Source organism: Barbus barbus (genome assembly GCF_936440315.1).
Source record: "Barbus barbus genome assembly, chromosome: 26".
NCBI classification, from domain to species: domain Eukaryota; kingdom Metazoa; phylum Chordata; class Actinopteri; order Cypriniformes; family Cyprinidae; genus Barbus; species Barbus barbus.
Genome location: NC_136754.1, coordinates 14,505,516 through 14,531,122, shown reverse-complemented (window position 1 = coordinate 14,531,122; position 25,607 = coordinate 14,505,516). Strand labels below are relative to the sequence as shown.

The 25,607-nt window shown below is 36.3% G+C and overlaps 1 protein-coding gene across 2 annotated transcripts in view; it reads left to right on the top strand.

Annotated features, from left to right (window-relative positions):
* Positions 1–25,607, top strand: part of LOC306846276 (cadherin-12-like) — a 48,561-nt gene that overhangs the window by 16,327 nt on the left and 6,627 nt on the right. The window contains exons 3-10 of one of the 2 annotated variants that reach the window (XM_079379532.1): positions 573–867; positions 4,055–4,174; positions 6,408–6,575; positions 7,775–7,962; positions 13,778–14,031; positions 17,498–17,634; positions 18,202–18,323; positions 19,385–19,499. In XM_079379532.1, the coding sequence (XP_079235658.1) occupies positions 573–867; positions 4,055–4,174; positions 6,408–6,575; positions 7,775–7,962; positions 13,778–14,031; positions 17,498–17,634; positions 18,202–18,323; positions 19,385–19,499 (1,399 nt within the window). Of the gene's footprint in view, positions 1–572; positions 868–2,240; positions 2,410–4,054; positions 4,175–6,407; positions 6,576–7,774; positions 7,963–13,777; positions 14,032–17,497; positions 17,635–18,201; positions 18,324–19,384; positions 19,500–25,607 lie in introns of those variants that run through there. The other variant, XM_079379533.1, reaches the window with a different exon arrangement.

Genomic DNA, 25,607 nt, shown 5'->3' with positions numbered 1-25,607 from the left:
CCAGCTGAAGAATTTGCTGTTTCCTTACGCTTCCTCTGAGTTGAAAAGATAACAGTTTCCTGCAACACTCTGTAATCTTATGTTTTGTAATCTTTTATTTAGCAGTTTTTTTTTATCTTTTCTGGAAAAAAAAACTCCAGTAAAGCCATCAAATTTTCAGCTGAAGGATATCTGTACTGTAAATAAAGCAATGTTGTTGAGCCACTAACAGAAAATATATAACAGAGTTATCCACATCAATCCTCTTTGGACATCCTCAAACTGTATGGGTAATAATATGCCACCCACTCCGTTAGCCAGCATGTAGTCACATGATCAGAGACTGAAGTACTGTAGGATTGGTTTGGATAGGCCAAATTTGATTTAGTAAATGGATTATAATAAATTGTCATAGTCCCATTGGATATGGTAGATTTGTGTTTTATAAATGATTATGTCTTCTAACACAAATGTGTCTGGTTTTTGTTTGTTGATTTGCATGTATCTGCATATGTTTACAGGTAAATTACAGTAATGAGTATTTACTCACCAGCTCCCGGTGAGATTTCTCATTGTCGCTTTTCACATTTTAGCTTCACTCTGACCTGGATAAGGGAGATAGTATGGTGAAGTACACACTCTCAGGTGAAGGAGTTGGCTCTATTTTCACGATCGAGCCAAGCACTGGAGACATCCATGCCTTAAGGAGCCTGGACCGAGAAGAGAAGCCTTATTACACACTGAGAGCGCAGGCTGTGGACGTGTTCACAGGCAGACCCTTAGAGCCTGAGTCGGAGTTTATTATCAAAGTCCAGGACATCAATGACAATGAGCCAAGGTTCCTGGAGGGCCCATACTCAGCTAGCGTCCCAGAGATGTCACCCATCGGTGAGTTCACTTCTCATTATGTCCCAGATGGTTGGGTGTTTGATACTGTGAGAAATTCTTGGCCTCAAAGCACTTGGCTTTAAAGTAAGATGAGAGCTGTTCATTCTTGATGTGACTATCTGAACTTTTCTTCTTTATTGTCCACATACATATTCAAGGTCAGTAAAAGACGTTAGACATTAGTCTGTTGCTCCTGGTAATTAACTGCACTGATTTATCTCTGCTGAAAAAAACAGCTTAAACCAGCCTAAGGTGCTAGTTGGACTCCCAGCCTGGCCAAGTTAGTTAAGATGGTCTGTTTTGATGGTTTTAGAAGGATTTTGGGCACGTTTCAGCTGGTCAGGCTGGGGACCAGCTGGCCAGCAAGTCTGATAACTAATCCCAAATGCTTAATCTTACAGCAAATGCTGTGGAACACTGTTTCCCCCCTTAGGAAAGCATTCACAACTGTACTGACTCTTATGTTTCTAAACATTTTTGAATTGATTACTTTGAAGCCCATTGTACATACACTTGCAAGAAAAGATATTAATTTCAAAAGTATGACGACATAATAGGAGAATAGGGGAACCTAGCTATATGTAGACTTTAATGACATTGTCTTCTAAATACATCCTTAAAAAGCCCAGCGCCAGAAAACAGTGCCATTATCCCTCCTCCACCAAACGTTACAGTTGGCACAATGCAGTCAGACAGGTGACTGTCTCCTGGCATCCTCTAAAATACAGACGTGCCCATCAGACTGTCAAACAGAGAAACATGATTCATCACTCCTCCATAGAACTAGGGATGCATCGATCCGATATTCAGGATCAATATCTCTTCCCTTTGTACTTTGAACGTTTCTATGCGGACTCAGAGGGCTGCGCGCTGTGACTCCGTGTCGCTTCAAGTGCATAATTCTGCGCACGGGATGCGCATAAGCACTTTCTGCTGCTCTATATTGGAGCCTTACATATTATAATACTTTTGCGCAATGAAAGATTATTAACAGTCTTTCTTGTTCTGTCCTATCTATCATATGTTGCTGCCTTCATTACTGTGCTATAGATTTAAAAGAAATGTCTTTTAATTTTAGCATATATATTTATATATAAATGTATTTGCTTGTTTTTTCATGAATGTATTTTACAACAATTCAAAGAGCAATGTGTATAATTTCACCAGATTTAGTCCTACACTTATTCACTTTTAATTGTAAATAAAAATGTTTCACTAGGTTTTATAAAAATTATTGTGCACCCATGATTTTTCTAGAGTATCTTTTATTCTACACTGCTCTGTCCCTTCTCTTTTGATTTCCTCTGATTTCCTGGTTTTATGAAGCTCCTCCCTCAGAAGTACGTGATTGGCTCAGATTGGTTAGCTAGCCCAGTGTTTTGTGATTCACTAAACCAACTAGTGCATGTTTAAACGTCACGCTCCGGTTGTATTGTAAACAATGACGTTGTTAATATTGCTTATCAATTTGAGTCTGATTGAGATGCAGAGGATATTAGTGAAGAGGATCGCGCAGAACCTGTGCAAGCATGGCCCTTAATGGTATGTTTTTTGTTTGTTGTTGTCTCATACCTTTAGATAAGCTGTTATTTGTAAATGCTACTGCTTATGTTAGCTTTTAATATACAGTTTTATCCAGATTAAAGCTTTAATACAGCACGGCAACCGTATGCACATCCATGTTTAACACTTCTCATTGCTATGTGAAAATATCTGTCTGTCTATACACATAAAGTGTATAATTGGAACAGTTCATTGTTTGAGCTGAGCAGAGAGAGAGAGAGAGAGAGAGATGCAGATCAGAGTGTGTGCAGAGCAGGAGAACGTGAGGAACAGGATTAAGAACCTCTGCTTTAGAAGTTTAAGTCCTCATGATTAAGCTGCTAGTTTTGACAGCATGCTTCTCTAAAGCAGCGCAGCATGGCTTCACCCTCTTTGTTGCATGTTCCCAGGGATTATCAGTGTTTGTGACATCACAGACCCAGGAAGTAACTCGTTGTAGTCCCTACGAGCCGTTTTATAGGCATTAAACTGCCATAATTTTAAAAGATGATATCTCCGTTTACATTGAACGGTCAGCATCGCAACTTTGCAGATATTATTTATGCTCAAACAGCAACATTACCTCTCTAACTAACGTTAAAAAGTGAAATTTCAATCAACCACCCCTTTAACATGAATGACATACAGCAGGAATATTATACTGCTTTCACTTTAAGAGCTGCCCAGATCCAATACTGTTACACATGTGTTTTCTTTCTCAGCTGTTTGCTTTCACTTAAGACCTAAATTACTGTTTGCAAGGATACTTGCACACAAACACCGACTTTACACCACTCTATTCAACGCTTGGCATTGTACTTGGTGTTGTGAGACTCCCCCCACACAGTTTTTGTGCTGATATTAATTCAGTGGAATTTAGGAATTCTTCAGCTATGGAATCAGCAGAGTGTTGGTGAGTTTTACGCACTATATGCGCCTCAGCATTCGGTCACCCTGCTCTGTGACTTTATCTCCTACTTCATGGCTGAGGTACTGCTATTCCTAAATGCTTTAAATTTCCAATAATACCTCAGTTGACTGTGGAATATCTAGCAGTGATGAAATTTCACAAACAGCCTTATTGTAAAGGTGAGCTCTTCAGAACAACCCCTTTTTTCACAAATGTTTGTAAATGCAGACTGTATGGCTAAGTGCTTGATTTTGTACATATGTGGCAATGGGTCTGATTGAAACAACTGGATTCAGTCATTAAGAGGTGCATATACGGTATATTTGTATACTTGTTATTTATATATTGCTTTTAATACACACTGTTCTAAAGCAGCTTTACAAAGAATAGTGCTTTACAAACTCCAGTGAGCAAGCCATAGGCGACACTTACAAGCAAAAACTCTGAGATGTTTAAGCTGATGAGGAAGAAACCCTTGGAGGAAGCAAAACTCAGCAAGGAGCCCTTTCTCCTCTGGCTGACATATGATTAAACAAATTGAGACAAACCATAACTCTGTTACACAATGTATGCTTGTTTACAACTGCAGTACGATCATAAGTAAATTTGTTTGAGATGGCATTTATTGAGAAGTATCTTAAGATTTTATGGTCTGTATTCATCATTACTGTCTGCATGTGTCAATTCTAGTGTCATTTTATTGTCTCTTATCATCTCTTTCATGTTTGTATTCAGGTACATATGTGACGCAAATAACCGCCACTGATGCTGATGACCCTACTTATGGAAACAGCGCACGGATTGTGTACAGCATCCTTCATGGGCAGCCCTACTTCTCTGTTGACCCCAAGACAGGTGAAAGGTTTATTTTTGGGGAGTTGTTGTATTTAACACATGATCTTTTGCATTCTGCAGAATTCAGCACTCTCTTCTGCCCAAAGCCTTTCTGCTGCTTTGCCTTTGGAATTTTATTCATGCCGTCATCTCCTGATCAAAAAGCAGCTCCACTGAGAGGGGAACTATTAGGATTGATTAGTCTTTAGAAGAATGTCAGAGGTTTGCCTTTTCATGATATGGCTCACAAAAGCGTTGCAGCACAGATTAATGATGGCCTGTTCAATTCTTAATATTGTTATAGGTCTTTTATGTCCATCAGAAGAGCATTGAACTGTAAGAATCATCTTGCTGTCTATCACTGTCCAAACTGTAGAACTGAAGGTGTGACTTTCTACTGAGTTCGTTAAGGTTACTAAATTGTTTTAAGCAAATGTCACTCTTGGAAATTTACGTTAAATCTAGGCAACTATTAGATCAAGAAAGTATTTTCTAGTTTTTCTAGGCACATTCAGCTGTACTAGCTAAGTATGTTACCTTTTAAAAGTTCAGGCTCAGTAAGTTTTTTTTATTAATTTTTTCTCCAGCTAGGGTGCATTCAGTTAATCAAACACTTTTACACTGTTACAAATTGTTAATTTCAAATAAATGCTGTTTGTTTCATCTTTCTTCTCATCAATCATTAAAAAGGTATCAGAATTTAAAACAAAATAAATAGCCGTTTTCAACATTGAAAATAATAAAAAATGTTTCTTGAGCACCAAATCAGAATATTATAATTATTTCTGAAAGGATCATGTGACACTGGAGAATGGAATAATAGCTGCTGAAAATTTTGCTTTGCCAAAGAAATAAATTATATTTTAAAGTAGGCTATATTTGTCACGATGCTGCTACTGCATTGAAGCGAAGGAACAAGGAACACGGAGACACAGGAGAATTCTCACAATCAACAACCTTTAATAAACTAACCAAGAGTAACACAGAGCTGGCTGGAGACACACATAGCACAAGTTAACATACAAGACCTGACAAGGAAGCATGGGGCAGACAACACTTTAAATACATGACTAAAGGAGGGAAACTGACGAGACACACCTGGAATCAATGAACACATTAGGAGCAGGAACAGGAAGAAAACCAAATATGGTCATGTCACGGAGGGAAAACTTGATCAATGGGAGCACATTGGGAGGAAAACAAACACAAAACAGTCCATAATCCTGACAATGTTACAATATTGCAGTAGTGTAAGCATATTTAGATACAGCGTGAGACCGTCTTAAAATTAACAACACATCACATGCACACTCATTAAATACTTTATTATACCACGACACTTGATTAATGAAACACAGAATGACAATAAGTTAATAAACATGAGAAAAAAAAGTAAATGGTTAAACCATTTTAATTATTCATGAAGACAAATGAGACTGAATAAAAAATAAAAAAAACACCTTTTAGTAGGTCTGAACTATATATGTGTGTATGTATATATATATATATATATATATATATAGTTACAAATTCTGTACTTGTTGTATAAAAAAATAAATTGACAAAAATTAAGTCAAGTCACCTTTATTTATATAGCGCATTTAACAATACAGATTGTCAAAGCAGTTTTACAGTAAGAAATAGGAATAGTGTGTCAATAATGCAAAAGGAGAAGAGTAAACACTCAATTTTCCGTTAAAGGCAGTTCATCATTGAATTCACAATTCAGTTTAAATAGTATCTGTGCAATCAAGTCGATGATATTGCTAGAAATTAAGTGAAGTGAAGTGGCATACTGCCAAGTCTGGTGACCCATACTCAGAATTCGTGCTCTGCATTTAACCCATCCATCGTGCACACACACAGCAGTGAACACACACACACAGCAGTGAACACACACCCGGAGCAATGGGCAGCCATTTATGCTGCGGCACCCGGGGAGCAATTGGGGGTTCGGTGCCGTGCTCAAGGGCACCTCAGTCGTGATATTGAGGGTGGAGAGAGCGCTGGACATTCACTCCCCCCACCTACAATCCCTGCTGGCCCGAGACTCGAACCCGCAACCTTTGGATTACGAGTCTGACTCTCTAACCATTAGGCCACAACTTTTCCTTTAAGCTGGATCTTACTATTATTATTTTATTTATTTATTTTTGTTACCATTATTTATCTAATATTGACTCTCTATCAGTTTATTTATGGTGAAATGTATATGTTCTCACATGCTCTGTTTCTCTCTCTCTCTCTGTATCAGGGATCATAAGAGTTGCCTTACCCAACATGGATAGGGAGGTTAAAGAAATGTATCAGGTGGTCATACAGGCTAAGGACATGGGCGGCCAGCTTGGAGGTTTAGCTGGGACCACAACCATTAATATCACTCTCCGTGATGTCAACGACAACCCACCACGGTTTTCTAAAAGTATGTTCAAAAACATTTGTGTAGCAATCATTAGAGTGCACTGAAGCTTACAGTAGACTGTCAGCATTTCTATATCAGCAGCAGTTTATCCCTGGGGTTTATCTTAATGTGAATTTAATATGGTTTCATATTTGCTTTGCTCTTTGGAAACCTTAAAAATTAGTCTATTATTTGAATTGCTTAATTCAGTTAACCCTTAACTGTCACCGCCCCGTATACGGGACGCATAAGTTTACTTCACTATATTACAATTAAATCCTAATGTAATCATGACAAACTATATATCATTGGAAAGGTCTAAGTCTTCTAAATTTGACATTTTTATTTGTTTTAACAAATTATGTAGGAACAGAGGTCTTTTAGAATCAAAACTTTTTATAATCTTGACAAAATACATATCGTTGGAAAGGTCTGAGTTTATTTTGTTATAGATGTAATATTGAGAGAGAAAGTTATAGATTTGTGACAGAAATGCATCAACAAAAAATTCAATGGTGTTTAAATGGTACCCGGTGGCTGTTTGTTGTATAACGCCTAAACAAAATTGCATATGAACCTCAATTGTTTTTATATCAACTTCAAATTTGGAACACAACTTATGTACACAGATGGCTTTAATTTTATAGCAATTTTAGATTTTTAACTATTTTTTAAAAATCTTATTTTATATAAAATACAATAATACTAATAATACATTTGTTTTACAGTAAATTTAAACTTTTATAACTTTTTAATATTTTAATGTTATTAAATGATTTCACCTCTGTAATAATCTGCTAATTGTCTCCTTTAAAAAGAGGCCAACCTCCAAGGTCTGTATACAAAAGCGTTCATGAATTATAATAATTTAAGTTTGCATAGTGCAGTTTTTCGTGAAGTTTCAAAAATGGGGATGGCAGGCATTGATAACAAAGAGGGGCTATCTTCAAAACAGGGACTGAACAGTAATGCATGGCCTGAGAAGAACCTCGGATTTATAATTGGCCATGATTAAGTCCTCAAGGGCTCTTGCCAAACACAAACAACTAAATAGAGTTGAATGTGATTAGCAGTCTAGCACTTTTCTCCAGAGCTGCTAAAGTGATTAGTGGATGATTGTTGTTAACTACCTCTCAGAGTAATTTCTACATGTAAAGTCTTACGTCTTTTCCTGAGGGAAGAGTTTGATCACTGAGAAAGGTGTTTGTGAATCTCGACAGGTATCTTTCACCTGCGCATTCCTGAATCTTCACCTGTGGGCTCGTCAGTGGGAAGAGTCAAAGCTCATGATCTGGACTCTGGGAAGAATGCTGAAGTGGAATATAGCATCGTTCCTGGTGACGGAGGCTCCATGTTCGATATTTACAGCAACAAGAACACTCAAGAGGGAACAGTCATACTGAAAAAGGTAGTGTATGGCTTCTGCAAATCACCTTTATTTATACAGTGCTTTATGCAATTGTGTTAAAGCAGCTTTACATTGTTAAAAAGGAAAGTAGTTTGTCAATAATGCAAGTCAATTTTTCAGTCAAAGTAAGTTTGTTGATTCAGTTATCTCATCGTCCAGCCCAGTTCAGTTCTCTTCCGATAGAAGTCTCTTATGCTTATACCAAAATTCCATTTATTTGATGAGAAATACAGTGAAAACAGTAATATTATGGTAAAATAATGAAATAGTATTGCAATTTAAAATAAATGTTGTGTTTTTAATATATTTTAAAATCCAATTTATTCTTGTGATTACAGTTTTCAGCAATCATTACTTCAGTCTTCAGTATCACATGATCCTTCAGAAATCATAATAATATACTTATATGTTGCTCAAGAGACATTTATTAATATTATCAGTAACACTTTATGTATAATGTATTGTAAAAGTAGTTTTAACGCATTAATTATGCGTTGTAATGTACCTAATAATGGATTATACAATCTCATGAATAATTTTAACCACAGTTTATACATTATAACACTTATTATCAATTCATTATTACACTATGCATTTTAAATTTGGTTATAATTATTTACGCCAAAATATAATGTATTGCAATACACATTATGAATAATTACCCTTTAATAACCCTCATAATACATCATACATAAAGGCTTTAAGTAAAGTGTTTTCAATGATGAAAACAACTGAAAACAGTTGAAAACACTTAGGATTCTTTGCTGAATAGAAAGATTAAAAATCAGCCTTTATTGGAAATAACAATATTTTGTAACATTATAAATGTCTTAACTTTCACTGATCAATTTAATATGTCCTTGCTAAATTAAATGATTTATTTCCTTTATAAAATGCTATGATCACCAAACCTTTAAACTGTAGTGTACATTTATTTATTATTTACATTTTATAATTTGATGTGTAGCATTACATAGACATTTTGCATTAAAGGAATGGTCGTTCCAAACCTGATTTTCTTTCTTCTGTTGTTTTGATGTGTCATATTTAAATATATGTGCACATAAATGAGAGAAGATTATCACACTGTAAAAAAAACAGAAAACGATCTACCTATTTAAACTTTTTAAACTATTTAAATTGTCTGTGCAAGTTGAAACCAATTATATCAAACTAACTTAATGTTCAGTCCCTTTAACTTAAAACAAATGAAGTTAAAATTGGTTAAATTAATATTCTGAAATAAAGTAATGGCAAAACATGTTGTCATGACTTATTGATTGTATCATTTCTTTCAAAAAGTGAGTAAATACTGTATAGTGCAGTTCCATACAGTATGTAGCTTATTCATTATTGTGCATGAAACAGGAGCTCCTTTACTGCACTGTAAGTGAATTCTTTGACAGTATTTGGATGTTTATTTAGGCAATATTTATATGCTGGCTAAGGCTGGATGACTTCAGATGCAAATCACATTTGCATCTCTTTTTCAAACACACGTGAATTCAAGGATGATAGCAATAACCCCTCATGCTCCTTCATTCAGGGGTTTGTGTGTGTTTACCCCGGGTGAGTCATATCTTATTACTGGATGGCCATCCATAGCATCCTGAATGAATAATGCATAAAGCCATAAAAGCGTGAATGCTTAACCCACACACGGAATGGCTGCTCTTGGACTTATCAATTCATTATATGCTTTGTGGTTGTCCTTAGAACATTGTTTTCCCATTCCTGTTTTACCAACATGTGAAATAAAGAAATGTATTGGGAGTGATGACCACTCAGGGGATTGAAAAATACTTTGTTTGAGTTTCCCCAAGAAAGAGCCCATAATTTTAAATTTAGTGGACATGAATAAATGAGTGCACCCATGGCCATCAGAGCATCTACCTCTTGATGTGATGTGACAAGTAGAAATCCCCTCAGACACCCCGTTACATGGCCAATCACAGACCTGCTGGCTGTGCTGTAAGTGCTTAGCTGAAACAAATGCCTTGGTAAAGGCGTGCGGATGAGGCTGGAGTGCTCTTGTCCTCCAGGGAGTAGAGGGGTTACTCTTTCATTACTCGAAGCTAGTGTAGTCTGTAGACACATAATGACAGTCCACTGCTGCTATTCATCTTTCTAGAGCAGATGGAGGGATGAATATGAAGAATATGGAGGCATTGGGGACTATGCTTTGTTTCATGGTGCGTTCTACAAATATGGTAGACTTTGGTGCCATTTTTGCCATTTTAAAAGCACTAGTACTAGAAGTATTTTTATGTTATATAACATAAATCTAACCTTGACTGAAAAATAAGTACAAATATATTAGATATAGCTATATGCTTTATTAGCTACTTACCTTAAGATTTTTTTTTTTTTAGCAATTTCAAACCATGTTCTTACTGAGTTAAATTTGGATTAATGTGCATCTTTAAATCCGTTTACTTTTATTTATTTTAATGTTTTGCTAACCATAGTTCATTTTTAATTAAATAAACAGCCTTTATATATATATATATATATATATATATATATATATATTTATATATTTCAAACACTTTTTGTACCCTGATTGTGGAATCTCCACAATTCATAATTTAAAAAATTATCATCAGTAGATCATGAAAGGCACAGTGAAAATATTTTGCCGTCCTTTATTCCTTCTTTTATTTTCCACTTTTTTTTATTCCCCAAGCTGAGGCTGCACAGGACAAAGTGACATAGTCCTTACATTGCAAAATGGGTGTGCCATATCTGGTGACCCAAAAAAAGTCTGGAAATGGATATGTGGGATCCTCACCGTAGGGCATGGAGGAGGGTCAATGACAATACCCCTTCTTTCCTCTGTCCTCAATAACAGACTTCCCTCTCCCTTTATTTCTCTTTGACGAGCTGTTCCATCACGTCCCTGCTCTGCTGCACAGGGACTTTTCTGAAACACTGAGGCTGAACATTTGGGGTCTCGTGGCTTTATAGGCTCAGTGCTGCTTTGAGCATAAAGAGGATCTACTAAGGTAATGGGTTGAAGGGATAATTGTCTCTATATTAACAAAAGGATTGAAAGGTGGACTTTGCTCTTGCAACATATGGGATATCTTAATCCTCTTTATTGAAAAAAAAAAATGCACATACAGTAGAACGAACAGTAGTTTTGAAGAATCATGTACATGCATATGAGATGAAGAATCCGGTCATATCCAGTCATATATCAGTAGCTTAATAAAAGCTGTTTTATTGTACATAAAGTGGGTTGCCTTTGCCTTAATGTACTTTACAACTTCAAAATGCCTTTATATTTCTTTGAGGAAATCCAAGTTGGAATGGATTTCGAATACTTCACAACTTACAGTGTAGAAGTGCAATTAAGAATTCATGAATAAATGTCAATTAGTAGGGGAATTAATTAAAGTTTTGGTATGTGCACTGTATTGAATAACAAAACAACTCTATGGACTAGCATCTGATTAGCATTCTCTTTCAAGGGGAATGTGGAGAGAAACAGGCCTTTGTGTAAATTCTCAGAGGAACAGCCTCAGAAGACTCTGAAACGACTAGATAAACAGTGCCATCTAAAAGTGCCCAATGTGACTCAGAGACATGAGAACAGAGACATGTTTGGACTAAAACCAATGGGTCTGTAATGTACTAGACTGATGGTATTCTCCCTCTAAGGTCACTTGTGAGCTAAGCTTTAGGCTTTACACCATTAACAATGTCCAAAGGTTGAAATACAGGGGCCACTGTGTTTCAGATTGGCCAGCTGGCTCTCTGTCCTGTCATGTCTGAGATTGTTATTCTTTCAGCATGGTCAGCGCTATAGCAGACAGCGAGACAGGCGCATATCTCAATGCTAGCTTGATATGACAATGGCAGACATAATTGTTGTTTGCTGTCACCAGTGATAAGACCTCCTGCAGAACAGCAGTGTGGTGTAGACATAAAGCTTATGCTTTTTAAGTAGTTCTAAGGTCTTTGAAAAAATCTTGGCTGACAATGACAAGAGTAAGTTGTCTTTGTAATCGGTCTTTTTTGATGAAAGTGTCTGTTTCACCGTTGCTGAGGACTTATATTCACTAAGCTGTTCTGGAAGACTTATGTCTATTGTTTTTGGCTTGCAACAGACTGGGACAAATTGTTCTTTTTACACTCGGTTGAAGTCATTAACCAACCCCAGTGCAGTTAAAAAAAATATATTTTCAGATCAGCACACTGCATTCTGGTGTGGAATTATTTGTGCGAGGCATGCTGAAAATTAATAATTATTTTTTTAGGACTAATCTAAAATCTGTTGATAAAGATGTTGAAAATGTATAAAAAAAAAAATGTGCATCAAGAATAGTTTTTGTTGCAAATACGAATATTTGAGAAAGAACAAAGCTAATTGAACTAATTGTCTTGTTCCATACTGTCATGCTTTGTTTGTCATTTCATTCCTAAAACATTAATTATAAATTATTTTAAGTCTGTCTCTGTCTGTCTGTCTGTCTCTCTCTCTCTCTCTCTCTCACACACACACACACACACACACACACACACATAATATATATTTATATATATATATATATATATATATATTAGAAATATTGGTAACACTTTATTTAATGGTTTCTGAACTAGTTGCTTATTAGCATGTATATTACTAGAATATTAGCAATTTATTAGTAGTAATGAAACACACATTAATGCCTTATTCTACATGACCTTGTTCTACATCCCTAATTCTACCCAATACCTAAACTTAACAACTACAAATTAGGAATTTATTGAGGGAAAAGTCGTATATAGTGAATAAGTGTTCCCTATTCTAAAGTATTACCGAAATCTTTTGTAACAATACATGCACTACTGTTCAAAGGTTTGGGGTCAGTATTTATTATTATTATTATATATATTTTTTTTTATTAATATTTTCAATCTCCAAGGATGTGTTAAATTGATAAAAAAGCATATTGTTAGAATCTTATATTGTTAGAAATGATATATATTTTGAGTAAATGCTGTGTTTTCAACATTTTATTCATCAAATAATCCTGAAAAAGGTATCACGGGTCTCAAAAAATACTTAGCGGCAGAAATGTTCCCAAAATTGATAATAAATCAGCATATTTTAATGATTTCTGAATGATCACATGACACTGAAGTGAAGACTGGAGATATTAATGGCTGATCAAAATTCAGCTTAGCATCAAAGGAAGAAATTTTATTTTAAAGTATATTAAAAACTTATGAACAGCAGTGTGTGTGTGTGTGTGTGTGTGTACACATACATACTTATATACATATAATCATATACATATAATCATTTAATAATATTAATTTATAGTAATGCAATAGAAGATCTCTTATGTATATGTTTTATTTAATTTTTTTTCAATTTCAGCATGGATTAAAGGGACTTTAATGCAGCTGCTGAAGTTTTGATATCTGCAGTCTGTTCGGTTGTGCTTCGCTGCCACAACTCTTTGCTTTTCAGGTGTGACTGTGCCAAATTCTGCCTTCATATGGCTGAATGAGCACAGTGATGCAAGAGCAACTGGCCAAAGCCTTTTCTCCCTGCTTTCTTCTTTTCTTCCCTTATTGAGTGAGTGGCAGCCTTTCCCTTCCGTTCCCCTCGCTTCTGATCTCTGCATGAGCCCTCTGTTGTGGAAAGCATTTTTACTTAGATCACGTGTTTTATGACCCGAATAAAGTTGGTGGTGATTTGTTATTCTTTGACAGTATGCAGCCACAAACAATTTGGCATCACTTCCTCCCTGCTGCCACAAATGACAATAAAACTGAGCTCAGTCCTAAGACTGATAATGTCTCATTATTCATTTAACAGCGTCTGGACTACGAGACCAGAAAGGCCTACACCTTTAAAGTAGAAGCTTCAAACGCAGCTCTTGATCATCGATTCCTACATTTGGGACCTTTTAAGGACACTGCCACAGTGAAAGTGAATGTTCTGGATGTGGAGGAACCTCCTGTCTTCAGCCGGCTGTCTTATAGAATGGAGACATACGAGGACACACCAGTGGGCATCATCGTCGGAGCCGTCACAGCTGAGGACCTAGATGTAGGCAACAGTCCTGTTAGGTAAGTGAGAAGCACACAAACACACACACACACACACATACACAGATGTGGGTCAAATCGAAGCACACACACTTTTCCTCACTTTTAAATACATGTGTAAGAGAGTAAGTAGTGCACTATGTGTCTAAAATTTGATATAAAAATAAAAATACCACCCCCCCCCCCCTCCCATAACTGGACACCTGTTTGGACACCTGTTTTGTACACCCCCACCCGTCTAAGTGGCCATCTGTTTCATCCACCCCAGTGATCTTAAGGAATTTATGGCAATGTGTGTGGGGCCAATGTTATGTGGTTTAAACTTTAAATGGTGAAATTGTGTTAAATGGGATAAAGGGAAGTTTTTATTAAAGTGTTTTCACATATCAAGAAAAAAGATCAAACATGTACGTAAAACGTACAACGCCTGTTTTTTTCCCTACAAGTCAAAATGTGCTAGTGTTGTTAAAACAGTTTTAGGAAAAACGTAGAAAATAAAACAAAAAATCATTGACATGTTAGTTAAACAATACATCAGTTTTTTTTTCTATCATTAGAATTTAAAACTAGTTAGTTTGACAAAGTTAAAAAGAAGAAGAGGTAAGCGTGTTCGTTCATCTATAACAAAAAAGCATCGGACGCGTTAGTTAAGACAATAAGATATATTTGTTCAAATCTATGTCGTACTTTTTTAAAAAGTTGGAATGTATAACAGATACAAAGTTTAATAAAATAGAATTGTTTTATCTTGCCGCGATGTGAAATAAAAAATATCATACCGTTAAAACAATAGTATAAGATACTTGTAACAATCTTGTAACATTACAATTTAAAACTAGTTGTTACAACGGTAGAAAAGTTAAACAAATGTGTACGGTAATCGTTAAAACACCAGAATAAGATACTTGTCGAAATCTATCTTGTAGTCTATCATTAGCTACACTGACAGAAAGTTAAACAAAAAGAAAAAGCCCTGATCATCCGTCAGATAACCTCTCACTTCTGTGTCAAACTGAGAACGAGGTTAGAGCGCTGCGGTCAGGCCACACCTACATCAACGCCCCTAACGCTGTAAGGAGAGACCGGCGTGAAGATTTTTGAAGGGGTTGTAGGAGGGTCCCCAAAGCTGCGTTAGCCCAGGGCCCAGAAAAGGCACTGCCTATGGGGAGAATGAAGTGGGTGGGCACTGTTGCACTCTATTGTGATTGATATACTTCATGTCTCATGAAATACAGTGCATTATGCTCCACACATAATTCTGCACTGTACATAGGTAGCAAAAAATTATATGAATTATGGGTATAATACATTTCTAAACCTCCATTAGATCCGATTTATATATTCAGACCCCCTCCAGTCAGGTTTTCTTTATTTAAAATTTTTAACTTACACAACTTACCCAGAGGATGGAATTTTTGATTAGGGGTGATTTGACAGCAGAACTGAAGTTTGTGAAGTTCAGTGTTCAGTAGCACGTACTAGAAGAATCTAGTTGAGACTCTGGCTGAGGTTTTGCTTGTATAGCAGAAAACCTCGGACGAGCAGGTAGAGAGACACCTGAGACAGAAAGGAAGGGGCAAGAATATAACCCTGATAAAGGTCTGGTGCTACAGGGAAAAAGCAGACTTCCTCTTTCTTTACTGATTCACTAGGCTGCTTATATTAAAGAAACGGGGGTCTCTACAGGTCACAGCAGTGGGCTGAAAAGTAGCAGACTAGTTCAAAGAGATGATGAGTGCTCATACACATGCAGACAGGAAGCAGGAAGTGTACAAATATTATTCTACAACATAAGCATCTAGTTACAGATTTTATGTATATCATCAAATGTATATAATTAGAGTTATTTTAATAAAATATTTTAGATATATAATAATTGATATAGTATTAATACAAAAAAAAGGAAATTTTCTTCAATTTTATTTTTTGACAAAGTCTCCTCCTCTAACATCATAAACACTCGTTGTGCCAGTGGATATGGAGTAATTTTGCTAGACTTGTGAAGTGTATCGATGGAAATGTATTTACTTAAATATACATTTATATCAGGGCTCTATACTGTAGATGGCAGTCAAAACTCAAATCAGAAAGTTTGTAAACGAAATGTTACCAATTAAACCTACATTAATTAGCTGTATAGTCAATGAATCCAACAGAAATTTGTTTTCATTATCATCTATTATCACAAGACTTTCAGTGCACACTTTAGACTTTCAGCCTTTTAATGTTTCTGAACAAATCTTTTAAGAAAACAACAAAGTTTCAATCACTACCCAGCAGTTATTTTTTTCTCTTCACTGAAGCCTCTCCCTTGTAGCAGAAGGACGTGACTGTGGTGTTTTTTGGGGGGTTTTTGCCAAGAAATACAATGTAACGGTGCCCATCCACTCTCAGTGGCCTTGGTTCTGGAAATATGTTTTCTATTATTATTATTATTTTCATTCATTCATTCATTCATGAATCCATTCATCCATCCATCCAGCCATCCCTCCCAAAGGAAGATTTAATTAAAGAGTTGTAAGCCATGAAACAAACTAACCAGCTAATAGCTGAATCACGACATTTAAACTTTGATTTAAAGCAAGACAGGATTTGAAAATCAGACAAAAAATAAAAGCTTTAATGAGGGAAGGTGACATAATGTGGGTTGATGGCTTCAGAAAAAGCATATACCATCGACTAACAGTCATGTAGTTATAATTGGAAGTTATTCTTCCGGGAAACTGACTGTTGCACACCATAGCCTTATAGGATGGCCAATAATGGAGTCTTATTCGCAACTGAAGTGAGAATTTAAAAAATAATAATACTTCTGCTTTTTTTCCAGTCAGAAATTCAGTCAGAAGTAGAACAAGACCAAATGGAGCTGAACTAGATTCAAGACTCAAACACTGAATCCTTCGGGCTAGATCAGTCATGAATTAGACTCAAAACTGACTCACTGACTGGTGGCCATCTACTGGCGTAGCCTACAGGCAGTGCCATTAAACCAATCAGAGAATGAGCCTGAGTCATTTGTTCTAAAAAAAAAAAAAAAAATACAAATTATTTAAATCACTAGGGAGAATGAAAGACTCCACTATTACCTTTCACCTTTCACTTATTGAATGTCCCACAAACGATACTTAAAGAGATACAAAATTACTTCACTCTCATCTCGTTCTAAACCTGTATGATGTTTTTTCTTCTATGAAACACAAAATATATTTTGATATATACTGTATTTTTCTATACATTGGAAGTCAATGGACACCAGCACTGTTGTTGTCTTCTTTCATATGAGTAAATGATGACAGATTTTTTTTGTTTGTTTTTTGGGTGAACTACTGTATCTTTTTAAATAATCATGAAACTCATTTTATATTTGAGTTCTAATTCGAATCTTTACCAAAGTAACCTAATGAAATGTCTTTAATTGAACATGATAAGTGTAATCTGGTTGATGAGTTTTTTTGTTGTTGTCGTTGTTTTCTAAATTGGTTTGTAGATATTCTATTGAGTGGAGAAAGGACTCTGAAAACCACTTTGACATTGACCCTGTTGAAGGAACTCTGTCTGTCAGTGAAGCCCTGGACAGAGAGAGGATTACAGAACACAATGTCACTGTTGTAGCAACAAAAGTTAGTAAGTATATTGGATTGTGTTTTATCCAGATGCACAGCCTAGATAACCAAGCAGGTTAACATTCATAATATAACTGTATGATTGAAATGGGGATAAACATTTATACCAGTCCACATTTCTAAAGACCACATCTCCATCTAGTGGACAATAATGAAAACACAGCATTGCTTCTCTCCCACCGACTAAAATAAAATGTCAAAATCATAAATAAAAGCCCAATCCAGTTAAAATAAGAGATTTGTCAAAAGATCAAATAAATAAATGATTTTTGCATCAAGCTGATTTGCAAATGAAAAGCCACAACTACAAAGTTTTCTTCAGATGTGAATGATCCAGCCAAAATCCTTTTGTTTTTGTAGCTACAATGGATGTGTTATAAGGATTTATTGTAACATGAAAGCAACTTCAAAATCATCAGATCCTCAAGAGTTTTACTGGGAGTCAGTGTAACACGTCAAAGACTTTCCGAATTCTTCATTTGTCCTATTTTTAAATATGAAATGTGTCTGACATTTTTGCAGTTTTCACTGATCTGATTCATGGACAATACTTTGTTTGATCTTTCAGACAACCCCCTGCTGTCCAGCAAAATTACTGTCACAATCACAGTGCTGGATGTCAATGAATTTCCTCCAGAACTTGCCTTTGCATATGAGACATTTGTTTGTGAAAATGCAAAAGTAGGACAGGTAAGTGTGTGTGTGTGTGTGTGTGTGTGTGTGTGTGTGTGTGTGTCTGTGCGTGCGTTCGTGTGCGTGAATAACTTACCTGTGCTTCAATTTGAGTTTCTGGGCCTGTTGTTGGTGGTGAGGTGAATTAATGTGAGAGAACTGTGCCTTGATCTTCTCCTTTTATGCTGAAAGTATGCTGTACTCCCAGTACAACGCTGCTTATCAGTGTCTCCCTATTCAGTCTTTCATACCAGAGAGCGAAGTTCCCTTGCTTATATGTAGAAATGTGCAGAATAAATGACACAACAAAGCCTTTTCAGAATTCACTAAAGACAGTCAACCGATCGACACAAACCCTTGAAGAGGAATATATGCAATTTTCATGGGGAAGCATGGAAAAAATGGAGGCGGGAATTTTTACTTTTTTATGAATGATCCTTTTATGTATTTCTGACAAGAGGAAATATACATGATTAATATTAATACTAACAAATGTGTAAAACAAAATGCTTGGGTATGTTTTCAAGATTTAAACTTTTTCCCCAATAAATATGCAGAAACAGCTGCCTTTGAAAACTATAAACACTAACCAGCAAGTCACAACAACAATGGCTCACCCAATAGCTTAAGTTAGGTGCGGGACTATCTGTATGTCCAACCAATGATCCTGTTTAAAACCAATCATTACTTTCGCAGATCTGCGTGTTTTTCTAATGTCTGGGAAATAACATTTATTTCCACACACTGATAGTAAGAAAGTATATTCATAATATACTAAGAGGATGGAGTACTAGATTTTTTTCTCTGCCACGTTAAATCCTGTCATTCTCTCAGAATGCTTGACTTTGTCATCAGAGGTCTGTGTAGTTGGCAGCACACCCATCATAAGTTCCACTCCATGTGGTTGAGTCATAAAGGCAGTAAGCAATAATCTCAAATAATCCCTTTGAGGTTTGATGAGTCAAGCACGTCAGTTCTGTCAATCAAACAGACTATTGCTGTCTTTTCAACACTATAAGTGCTTTTACGAAATATGCAAGCTCTTTCTGTGGTGATTTATTTAGTTGACTGTTCTCTAGGTGATTCAGATCATCAGCGCCACAGACAGAGACATGCCTGACGTCGAGCACCGATTCTACTTCAAATCCCCTTCACAGACCAGGAACAGAAACTTCACAATCAGGGACTATGGAAGTAAGTTGGAAAGCTGAAGATTTTTTATTTTTTTTTAAGTACATAAATCATCTCTAAAAGGTATAATTCACCCAAACATGAAATTGTCAAGTGTTTTTTTTCCAAAAGTATTTTTCCAATTTATTTTATTTATTTATTTTCCATAGGAATATCAAAATATTATTCTGTGAAGAATTCTAAGCTATAAACCAAACCAGTCAGCTCCGAGATGAATCACACCATTTCTGTTTAAGTAAAAAAATAAATGAAATATACATTATTACGCACACTACCATTCAAAAGTTTGGGGTCTTTAAAAAAAAAAAATAATAATTCAGCCAAAGACTGATCATTAGCATTAAATTGATCAAAAGTGATAGTAAACATATTTATAATATTAAAGATTCATATTTTACATTAATACTGTACTTTTGAAATTTTAGTTCATCAAATAGTCCTAAAAAATGTATGATGGTTTCCACAAAAATGTTAAACAGCACAACTGTTTTCAGCATTGATGAGAAATTTGAGTTATTATTAATTAGATGTATTTATTGCAAATGAAATGCTGCCATAACTACAAAGTTTTCCTGTAGATTCAAATGTATTCATCATATTTACTCACACAAAATTGTTCTAAACCTGTTTGTTTTTTTTTTAAAACAAAAGAAGATAATTTGAAGAATGTTTCAAGTCTTTTAGTTAATGTAATAAAATAATCTGGCTTCCAAAACAACCCAGATTTTATTTTATTTTATTTATTCCTCAAATATAATCTTTTTCATTTTCACTTTTGGGTGATTTATCCCTTGTAAAGAAATATATTGAGGTGTGGGGCAGTCATGCCCTAATGGATAGAGAGTTAGACCCAAAAGGGGACTCAAAACTTGTCTCAGGTCTGGCAGGGATTGCAGGTAGGGGGGGGGGTGAACGTCCAGTGCTCTGTCCACCCTCAATATCACGACTGAGGTGAGACCCATGAGAACCCCCAACTGCTCCCCGGGCACCCGCAGCATAAATGGCTGCCTACTGCTCCAGGTGTTTGATATTTTCACTACTCACTGCCGGGTATGTGCACTCGGATGGGTTAAATGCAGAGCACAAATTCCAAGTATGGGTATTTTTTTATTTTCAGCTGAATGTCTATAGACTTATATTCAAGTCTGATATTCAAAAACATGTTTACATTAAATACATTTTTCTATGAAATCACCTGGAATATTATTTTAAAGATGCAATATATGTATTCATCAGCTGTTGCTATGTTCCAACAAACTCTAAAATACCCGAGCTAGTGCTGTGACATGAATAGTGGTCGCATCCCAGAGCAGCACATCACCGCATGATCCATTTGTACAGACGCCTACAGCCTCGCTGCCTGCTCCCGAGCTCCGTCCCCAGTGTTCTCAGCACATGAATATCATCAGCTGTGATTCACAGAGACAGGGTCACTCAGGGCTACAGAGCCAAACAGGCACAAGGTGTGCTTTAATGGCTCCTACCTTGTCAAGAGAAATCCCCCAGTTGCCCAGGCGTAACAAACCCCTTATGACGGGGTCAGTTGACCTTCCAGGCGAGGACAAGCACATCTCGGCATGTTGACTCAGTGCTATGAGCGCCAAGCAAAGCCCTCACCGTCAGACCAGTAGGCACCTGCCCTGCTGTGTTTTCAAGCTTGATTTAAAAGTATTTTCAATTTCCTCTGGGTCATAAGAAACACTTTGCTAGACACTTGATTCAAAGAGGATGGGCTATACTGACTTTTAATTTGAATGTGTATCTTTTTTATGTATGAACTGAATTATGGTGGTATTAAATGTGCACTCAGTAATTGTTTCCTCATTTTAGAATATCAGTAGCCTAAAGTTGTTTTATTTTACATGTAGCAGGATGCCACCCTGTTTTTGAACAGTAAGATTTTTAATGTTTTTTTTTAAAGAAGTCTCTTCTGCTCACCAAGCCTGCATTTATTTGATCTAATGTACAGCAAAAACATTCAAATTTTGAAATATTTTTACTATTTAAAGGGGACCTATTATGCTCTTTTTTACAAGATGTTAAATAAGTCCCCAGAGTGTGTATGAGAAGTTTTAACTCAAAGGTTAGGGTTAGGGTAAGGGTAACCCCACATTTTATAGCTTAATAATTTTTATAGCTTGTTAAAATTGTCACTATTTGGCTATAAACCAAAACGCGCCGTTTTTATGTGTGTCCCTTTAAATGCAAATGAACTGGTGCTCCCAGCCCCCTTTTCAGAAGAGAGTGGAGATTCAAGAGCTCAAGCTTCGCTTTCACATACTGCGGCCCCACAACTGTGTTCAAACACCTTATAAAAGTGATATTTGCATAATAAATTCATTTATTTCATACTAAGTATAGTTCAAATCTATTAACATATTTACTGACATATAGCTCAAGACTTACTGATAAAAAAACAAATAATAATAATTCGACTTTTTTGGAGTAAACTCCAAATTAAACTTTTTTTTTTTTTTAATTAAACTTTTTTGCACAATGCCTATTTCTTAATATTAAGCCTAAAATGTGTTTTAATGTCACTATTGATGGGATTGTATGATTTTTTTTTTCTTTTAATACAATATATTGTACCTGAAGGATACTTGCAATAGTTCCACTTTAACACAATCAAATATACTTCAGTATATCTTTAGTTGGACCTCAGCACTACTTCTGCACAATAAATTGCATTAAGCACAAAATTAGTTGTTCCAATTTAGCAGACTTCAGTCATATGAGGCTATTTTAAAGATCATTATTTTGGGTATTTGGTGTAACAGAATATGTTGACATGCTTTAATGTTCAAAAAACATACTATTTTTTAAAACACTGTACATTATTGTAGTTCCTCTATGCCTCGGCTCTCTGAAACTGTGATTGGCCAACTGACCCAGTGTATTGTGATTGGCCGGACACCACAAGCACGCATTGGAAATGTAACACCCCTTACCATAATCGCGAGCTTCAGCTTTCAAAGTAAATATAAAGACAGTTATTAATGTCCTTAGTTTTACCATCAGTTCAAGCCCAAGAGGGGAACAGAGTCGCGTGACAGACAGTGATGATGCTCATATGTATTTGCGGTACACAAGCCGCAATTAAGACAGCTGACTCCTCTGTGATGTGACACGGTCTCTCTCTCTCTCACACACACACATGCGTGCGCGCACACACACACAACGTGCAAAACTCCGCATTTGAACAGTCAATAGCAAATACTTAAACTAATAACAAAACATGCTTACAGACACTGATTCATATATGCCAGATTGTCATAGCAAAGTCAGTATTACCTCCTCTCCTAGGTCCATAAAATGCGTTGCACAAATTTGAACATCTGGGTTGTGCTGTTCTGTTGTAAGTAATCTTAATGATTCCTAAATGCATCTACTTTTGGAAGGCCAAATAAAGTGCTTTCGCAAAGAAACACACAACATCTCCCTGACATGACTGTATCAACACTACTGCGGTTACTGAAACCATGCCTTCTTTCTTTGCATGAACATTTGGGTGGCATTATGCAAATAGTTCCACATCGTGACGTAGACATGCGGGGGCGTGTTTGAATGAGCCGTTTTAGGGGGGCGTGGACGAGTCTTAACTTTGATAAAGAATATCTCTGGTTTTGAGACTTTAGTCTTTGCAACTTCAAGGATCTTATCCATTCACAATCAGCTTGTAACACTCCAAAGTAGGGGTGCTCCAATTGATCTGCTACTGATCACCATCAGCCGATAATCGTGTTGGGATGTTTGATTGGCAGTCTCTAAAAGGCCGATCTTAAAAAAAAAAAAAAAACGATCTCAAGCTGATGACGCGCCTGCCATGAAAGGTTTGGCATGACATACAGCGGCACTGTCTCTGTCCGGTGCGGGTGAAATAATTATAATGCTATACAATTCATATTTCTTCATTAAATAACTTATAAAGTAATTTGAAAAGTTTCTGTGAGACAATTTCACAAACAGCATGAGTGATTCACAACGCACGCTCTCTCTTTCTCTCTCAAAATGCGCAAATGGATTCAAATCACATCACGTCTGCACTATAAGCGAGCTGCACGCTGCACAGTGACACAGGCAGTGTCACATCGTCAAAGTTTATAGATTGCATTTCTTTTTAATTCTTGCCAGTGTTTAAACCGGTTTAAACCATTCAGTGCTCGCTCGCTCTACTGGACACAGTGCGCTCATGCACACTCGAAGCCCACACACATAACGACAGGTTCTCACACACACACACACACACACACTGTTCGCATTTTGTATGCGATGCATATTCAAATAGAAAGCAGTTATTTTAAATAGTAAAAAATATTTCACAAAATTACTGATTTTGCTGCAGCTGAACAGCATATCAAAATGATTTCTGAAAGATCATGTAACTCTGAAAACTGACTGCTGAAAATTCAGCTGTGCCATTACAGGAATAAATGAAACTTTTAATTTTATTTTTAATGAAAAAAAGTTTTAAACTGACTGACAGTTAATAGTAGGCCTGTCTTGACAGGGTTTCAATTAAATTATTAAAAATAAGTTTTTCTATAGAAAAAAAATGAATAGGATTTCTACTTGTCATTATTACTTGCCCTCATTAGTGCCTTTCTACTATGACATTGAGAAATAAACAGTTTGCTTTACCGCAAGTAGCACGAGTGGACAGCAGATAGGTATATCTAGAATAGTGGTTCTCATTAGTAGAGATTCAAAGACATGGACGTAATTTTAATGGATGTAAGCCATTCACCATATAAAAACAGTCAAAGACTCAAGAGTTGACAGTGCCTCTGCAACTTGGAAAACTCGTTGATTACTGTGAGTGATGACAAGTTACCTGTTCCAAGATGGTGAAACATTGACGTGCCTGGAGCAGTTGAATGTGGAATATATATATATGGTGGTGTAACCCCCTTTTGATGCAATAACTGAAGGTTAAGTTTCTTGTAAATGCTGATCAGTCCTGTACAATAACATGTAGGAGTTTTAGCCCATTCCTTAGTTTAGAATCACTTAAACTCTGTGATGTTAGTAGGTTTCCTCTTATGAACTGCTTGCTTAGGTCCTTCCACAACATTTGAATTGGATTGAGGTCTGAACGTTGACTCAGCCATTCCAAAACATTAACTTTGTTCTTCTTTAACCATTCTTTGGTAGAATGACTTGTGTGCTTGGGGTTGTTGTCTTTGCTGCATGATCCACGTTCTCGTGAGACTTTGTTCTTAAACAGATGACCTGACGTTTTCCTTTAGAATTTGCTGGTATAATTCAGAAATCATTGTTCCATCAATGATGGCAGGCTGTCCTGGCCAAGATGCAGCAAAACAGGCCCAAGCCATGATACTACCACCACCATGTTTCACAGATGGGATAAGATTCTTAAGCTGGAATGCAGTGTGTTCTTTTCTCCGAACATAATAGCTTCTCATCTAAACCAATAAGTTCTATTTTGGTTTTATCTATCCATTAAACCTTTCTCCAATAGTCTTCTGGCTTGTCCATATGATCTTTAGAAAGCAATTTTCTTTTTGGAGAACAGTGGCTTTCTTCTTGCAACTCTGCCATGCACACCATGGTTGCTCAGTGATGTTCTGATGGTGGGCTCAAGAACATTAACATTAGCCAATATGAGAAAGGCCTTTAGTTGCTTAGAAGTGACCCTGGGAACTTTTGTAACCTCGCAGACTATTACACGTTCTGCTTTGGAATGATCTTTGTTGGTCGAGCACTTCTCGGGAAGGTAACAGTAGTCTTGAATTTCCTTAATTTGTACCCAATCTGTCTGACTGTGGATTTGTGGAGTCCAAACTCTTTAGAGATGGTTTTGTAACCTTTTCTAGCCTGATGAGCAACATCAACTCTTTTTCCGAGGTCCTCAGTAATCTCCTTTTTTGTGATATGATTCACTTCCACAAACATGATCAGACTTTGATAGATCCCTGTTCTTTGAATAAAACAGGTCACGTACTGACATTTGATAGTCATTGCACTGTATATATATATATATATATATATATATATATATATATATATATATATATATATATATTGTGACGAGTCGGCTGCCTCCCCCCTGTCCATCATCACCACCCCATCCCGTATTCGCCGCCCTTC